The sequence below is a fragment of the Narcine bancroftii genome, chromosome 1, assembly GCF_036971445.1.
Source record: "Narcine bancroftii isolate sNarBan1 chromosome 1, sNarBan1.hap1, whole genome shotgun sequence".
Taxonomy (NCBI): Eukaryota; Metazoa; Chordata; class Chondrichthyes; order Torpediniformes; family Narcinidae; genus Narcine; species Narcine bancroftii.
Window position 1 is genome coordinate 122756987 of NC_091469.1, and position 6000 is coordinate 122762986.

At 37.4% G+C, this 6000-nt stretch overlaps 1 protein-coding gene across 1 annotated transcript in view; it reads left to right on the plus strand.

The window, feature by feature from the left end:
* crhbp (corticotropin releasing hormone binding protein) overlaps positions 1-4938 on the plus strand; it is a 29499-nt gene extending 24561 nt beyond the window's left edge. Inside the window, exon 7 of the mRNA XM_069937893.1 lies at positions 4366-4938. Coding sequence (XP_069793994.1) covers positions 4366-4511 — 146 coding nt within the window. The 3' untranslated portion in view covers positions 4512-4938. The remainder of the gene's footprint in view (positions 1-4365) is intronic.
* Positions 4939-6000: the final 1062 nt, after the last annotated feature.

Sequence of the window (6000 nt, forward strand, 5' to 3'; positions counted from 1 at the left end):
TCAATCCAGAGGACCATAAAAATGGCAGAGCGGATCATTGGGGCCGCCCTCCCCTGTATCGATGGGATTTACTGGGATTGTTGTTTAAAGAGGACTTACAAAATCAGGGAGGACCGCTTCCACACATGCAGCATCTTCCAGCCATGCCTATTGGGAAAAAGATACAGAAGTATCAGCACCAGAATCACCTGGCTGAGGAACAGCTTCTTCCGATGGGCAGTAAAACTACTGAATGACAGCTAAAATAGCTCTCATGACTCTTTTATTTATCAAGAAGATTTAATATATGTACTTACAGTATATAATGTGTGTATGCATCACTTGTCTGTATGTGTGTTATATCCATATGCTTGTTTTGTACTCTTCTCTACCATGGTCCAGAGGATGCTGTTTTGTTGGGTTGTACTGGTACAATCAGATGACAAATAAACTTGAATTTGAAAGTGGGAGGCTTTTAATAGTGAGATAGCAAGAGTTCAGGCACAGTATGTTCCTGTTAGGTTGAAGAGCAAGAGAGACAGGTTTAGGAAATCCTGGTTGATGAGAGCCATTGAGGTTCTGATCAGGGAAAAAGAAGAAACTATACATCAGATTTCAGCAGTTCAGATCCAGAAAATGCCTTGAAGAGGGAAGTCAGAAAGACAAAGAGAAGAATTCGATAAAATGGATGTGGTGGAAAGAATAAAGGAAAATCCCAAGAGATTCTACAAATATATGAAGAGGAAAAGGGTGGCTCGGGAGAGAATCTGTCCTATTAAGAATCAACATGCCACCCTGATGTAAAGCCACAGGAGATGATTGAGATTTGAAAATGAACACTTCCCATCAATCTTTACTGTGGAGAAGATCATGGAAACAAAGGAATTGAAACAGATGAGTTGCAATGACCTGAACTGCATGTGCTATGTGTGTACCAAGCAGTTGTTGGAGCCCATTAATGTGGATAAGTCCCCAGGCCCTGATCAAGTGCATCCTCATACCTTTCAGGAAGCTAGGAAGGAATTGCAGAGGCCTTTGCAGAAATATTTACATCATCTTTGACCTCGGGTGAAATGTCAGAAGACTGGAGGGTGGTGCATGTTACACTGTGAATAGAGTTTTTTGAAGAGGTGACCAAGGGGATTGAAGAGGCCAGGGCAGTGGGCATCATATGTATTGCATTTATTCACATAATTGCCGTAACCATGTAATAGTTGAAACCCCCCACCTCTTCTTTGGCCCAAAAATGACGTGCTTTCATATGACCTATGCAAGGTCAACCCCCACTACTTTTGTGGCCCCAACTGCCCGCCCATCCAAACTCCTAATGCACCAACCACTGAGCCTAGCCCCTGCTGCCTGCCAACCACTTTCTGGAGCTCCTGCCATCCAGTCCACGGATCCTTGCCCTGGCCACCCACCACCAGAGCTCTTGATGCCCTGGTTTCCCGCCCATCTGAGTTCCGACCGTGGATCTTTGCCCCAGTCGCCCACTCATCCTAGCCCCCAGTGCCTCAACTGTGGATCCTTACCTCGGCTACCCACCCACTGGAGTTCCCAATGCCCCGACTGCCCACCTGTCTGAACTCCTGACACCCCAACTGCCCACCCATCTGAGTATCCAACACCCCGATGACTCACCCATCCAAGCTCCCGATGCCCCATTCACAAATTCTCTCCCCCGACTTCCCACCCACCGGAGCTCCAAAATTCTGACCACCCACCCATCTGAACTTCTGACATCCTGACCGTGGATCCTTGCCCCGGCCTCCTGCCTGCTCACCGAAGCTCCCAATGGCCCGACCATGGATCTTCACCCCAGCTGCCTACCCACCAGAGCTCCAAATCCTGTCCCTGCCTTTCGATCTCTCGATGCCTTGAATGACGCATGTCATTCTAAATTATTAACAGGAATTAGAGATATACATATTTTGAGACATTTGATTGAATTATGGAACAAAATCGATTGTGAAATAGGAGGAAAGGGTTTAATTTCTCATTCGACACTTTTATATCAAAATAGACTTCTTCCTTTTTCTATGAATAATCAATTTTTAATGACGTGGAGTCAAATGGGAATAAAAGGAAGATTGTTTTGAACCAGGTGAATTTATTATTTTTCAATGAATGAAGGAAAATTTTATTGTTGTTATCAAATTAAAACTCTTTTGTTTGATAAGATAGGTCATAATTTGGGATTACTGAGACAAAATGAATTCAAATTATTAATAATTAAGGATGGTATGAATACATTTATTTTAGAAAACAGCTCCTAGAATAGGAATTCATAAATCAAGATTAAAATGGGAGGTTGATTTTGCAAGACAAATAGATGAAAATGATTGGATGCAACTTTGTCAGGATAGTGTGATGAAAATTATTAATGTAAGATATAGATTAGTTCAATATAATTTCCTACATCAATTATATTTAACTCCCTAAAAATTAAAGAAGTTGAATTTGGTAGTATCAGATTTATGTTTTAGATGTGATCAAGAAATTGGTTCATTTTTTTCATTCTACTTGGGAGTGTCCGAGAGTAAAACCTTTATGGTTAGAGGTAAAAAAAAATTTGGAGAAAATATTAAAGGTAAAACTCCAACTAGATTGATGTTATTTTTGTCGTGTAATATTAAAATGATTAGTCTTAAATTAAAATTAACTAGTATCAAATTGAATTTTTGCGGATAAACTTTAGCAGTTTCTCGAAAGTGCATTGGCATTACTTGGAAATCAAATACAGATTTAGGATTGGAGAGATGACATGTTGAATTGCGTTCTTGTATTCCACTTGAGAAAATAACTTATAATTTGCGAGATAAATATAATTTCTTTTTGAAAATACGGAGTCCATACTCACAATGTGTTGACATGAAAATGTGAAGGACTCTCAGAAAGCTCGTCATACTGGTATCCCTTAGCTCCAGTATAACGAGATTTTTTTTTCTCTTTTTGGCATTCTCCTTATTTTCTTTTTCTTTTTTTTATGTGAGGGTGGGGAGGGAGGGAGGAATGGAGGGAGGGATTGTTACTTTATACATATATACCATATTTGTACTTTTTTGCAATTTATTCGATTAATAATTGTAGATGTGGTTTTAAAATTCCTAAATAAAATATTTTTTAAAAAATGTATCGGGGTGTAGGTTCATTGGATGTAATTGGGCGCATGAGCTCGTGGACCAAAAGGGCCTGTTACCATGCTGAATGTCTAAATTTAAATTTAATGGGTTTAATAGTATCTTTGTCTGCATGTCCTAGGGCAGTGAGAAAGTGGTTACTTGCACCAAAGCAAGAAACACATTTCAATCCCTGGTGTTGGATGTACACTAGTAAAGGAAGTTTGTAGGACTGTGGGGAAAGAGTAGGAGAATTAAACTATCCAAACAGTTCTTTCAAATACAAAGCTGCTCCAGGCTAATCTGGTCAAACGATTCCGTCTATGTTTCAGGCAAAAATTCCCAAACTTCACAAGTGAGTACTATACAACCCATAATCCTGAATTTAAATAACGGGCAACCTCAATCAACCAGCAAAAAAAGGGAGAAAATAAATAAATAAATAAATAGATAGAATTAAAATAAATAAAAATGTAAATAAAAGTTTAAAATTGTATAGGTAAATGTTTTCTGAAGTAACACATAAACCTTTGGTGAAGATGGGGACAAATATTCAGCCAGTGGAGGGTCTTGGTCGTGCTTTGCCCATAGCAGCTGTTTGAATAAAGTTGTGTTTGAATAAAATGACATCGCCCAGGATGAAGAGCTAGTTGATACCGCACGGCTTTGGGTGATTCTCTTAAAGTATCTCCTTATCCCTGCTTAGTAAGAATCTTTATCTTTATCAGTATATTATTAAGTATATTAGTGAGGCTTTATGTAAACATGGGGGAGGGGAGGTTAATTATGATGGCAGCATGGTTAACATAGTGGTTAGCGCCACACTATTATAATGCCAGTGTTTGATTTAAATTTAAATTTTGTAAGTTATGGGAATTACCAGATTAAAGTGAACTTTACATAATTAAGGACTACAATACTGATTTTAAAATTACTTTATATTTTGCACTGTATTTTGTCCTTTAAAGTGTTTATTCTTAATGCTGGTGCATTATTTAGACATTGTAGGAGTGAGTCTCAAGCAATTGAACAACTTGCTTATCCAGCATTTACTGATCCCCAGAGGTGCCGGATACCCAGGGCTTTACTGTATAATGGACAATCACTGCCACATGCACACATTCAGTTCACTGAACCAAAGTACACAATGCTTCAGCACTGATTCAATGATAGTTATTGTTTGGTCTGCTGCCCAGTTGTTCCAAATTCTTATATGCTTGAAATACCAGTTCAAAGTCTGTTTATAATTACGTTTTTTTTTCCACAGCACAAACAAAGATTGGCTGTGACCACACTGTGGTGCGCATTGTATCCAGTGGCGAGCATATCAATCGTTTAACGTTTGAGTATCGGCAGCTGGGGCTGCATGAGATGGAGAAACAGTATGAAAATGGGGTTGAAGATCTCTGCTAGCTTGAAGTCTGAATGGGTGCCACTGTGCAGATTCCTCCCACTCGCTCATTCGAAGATTCAACTATGCCACAGCTGTAATTGTGTCAAAATAAATACATTCTGGGGTTTGTGGTGGATTTCCGCTCCTATTTTAATTCATTTATTATAATTTTTCCAGATAGCAGCTACTTTATCTTTCTGATTAATTAATGAACTTTCTGGTGGTTCTGCTGCTCTACCCGACAACTAGTAGGCAACAGTGTAGCTGGTTCAGCAGCCTCTATGTTCAATATGTGGAAAAAATACTCCATTGCTTGCAAAGACATTAATTAGTTCACAAGTGGTGCATATTTATTCTAGAAATTATTCTGTAACACCAGACTACCATTAGTGCATAAAACGATTTGTGATGTATTTAAATAAAGATAATGAACAGCAATATCTTCAATCCCTTCCATGTGTTGCTTCTCTTTTCAATGAAAATATATTCTTTTTTTTTAAATTTTTAAAATTTTTTTTATTTTTCACACCATAAACCACATTAACTATGATACATACTTTTTCCTTTTCAAATATATACAGTGCCATTTTCTCCTCCCCCCCTCCCTCCTCCCATCCCACCCTCCCTACCTCCCCCTCCCGACCATTTAAAGTACAAAATCTAGGATACATTAAACCAGTCAAACAATGTTGTCATTCAATAAAAATAAACAAGAAATCCACTGAGTCAATTCTTTTCATTTCCTTCTCCTTTCGTTAATTTAGGTAGTGAATGTCCCCGGTAGGTTTTCGCTATTGTGTTTCATGTAAGGCTCCCATATTTGTTCAAATATTTCAATATTATTTCTTAAACTATATGTTATTTTTTCTAATGGAATACATTTATTCATTTCTATATACCATTGTTGTATTTTCAAATTATCTTCCAATTTCCAGGTTGACATAATACATTATTTTGCTACGGCTAGAGCTATCTTAACAAATCTTTTTTGTGCATCATCCAAATCAATTCCAAATTCTTTGTTTTTTATGCTACTTAGGAGGAAGATCTCTGGGTTTTTTGGTATATTGTTTTCTGTAATTTTATTTAATATTTGGTTTAGATCTTCCCAAAATTTTTCTACTTTCTCACATGTCCAGATTGCATGAATTGTTGTTCCCATTTCTTTTTTACATCGAAAACATCTATCAGATACTGTTGGGTCCCATTTATTTAACTTTTGAGGTGTAATGTATAGCCTGTGTATCCAGTTATATTGTATCATACGTAACCTTGTATTTATTGTATTTCTCATCGTTCCAGAACATAACTTCTCCCATGTTTCCTTTTTTATCTTTATATTTAAATCTTGTTCCCATTTTTGTTTAGTTTTACCATTTGTTTCCTCATTCTCCTTTTCTTGCAGTTTAATATACATATTTGTTATAAATCTTTTGATTATCATTGTATCTGTAATCACATATTCAAAGTTACTTCCCTCTGGTAAACTCAGACTGCTTCCTAATTTGT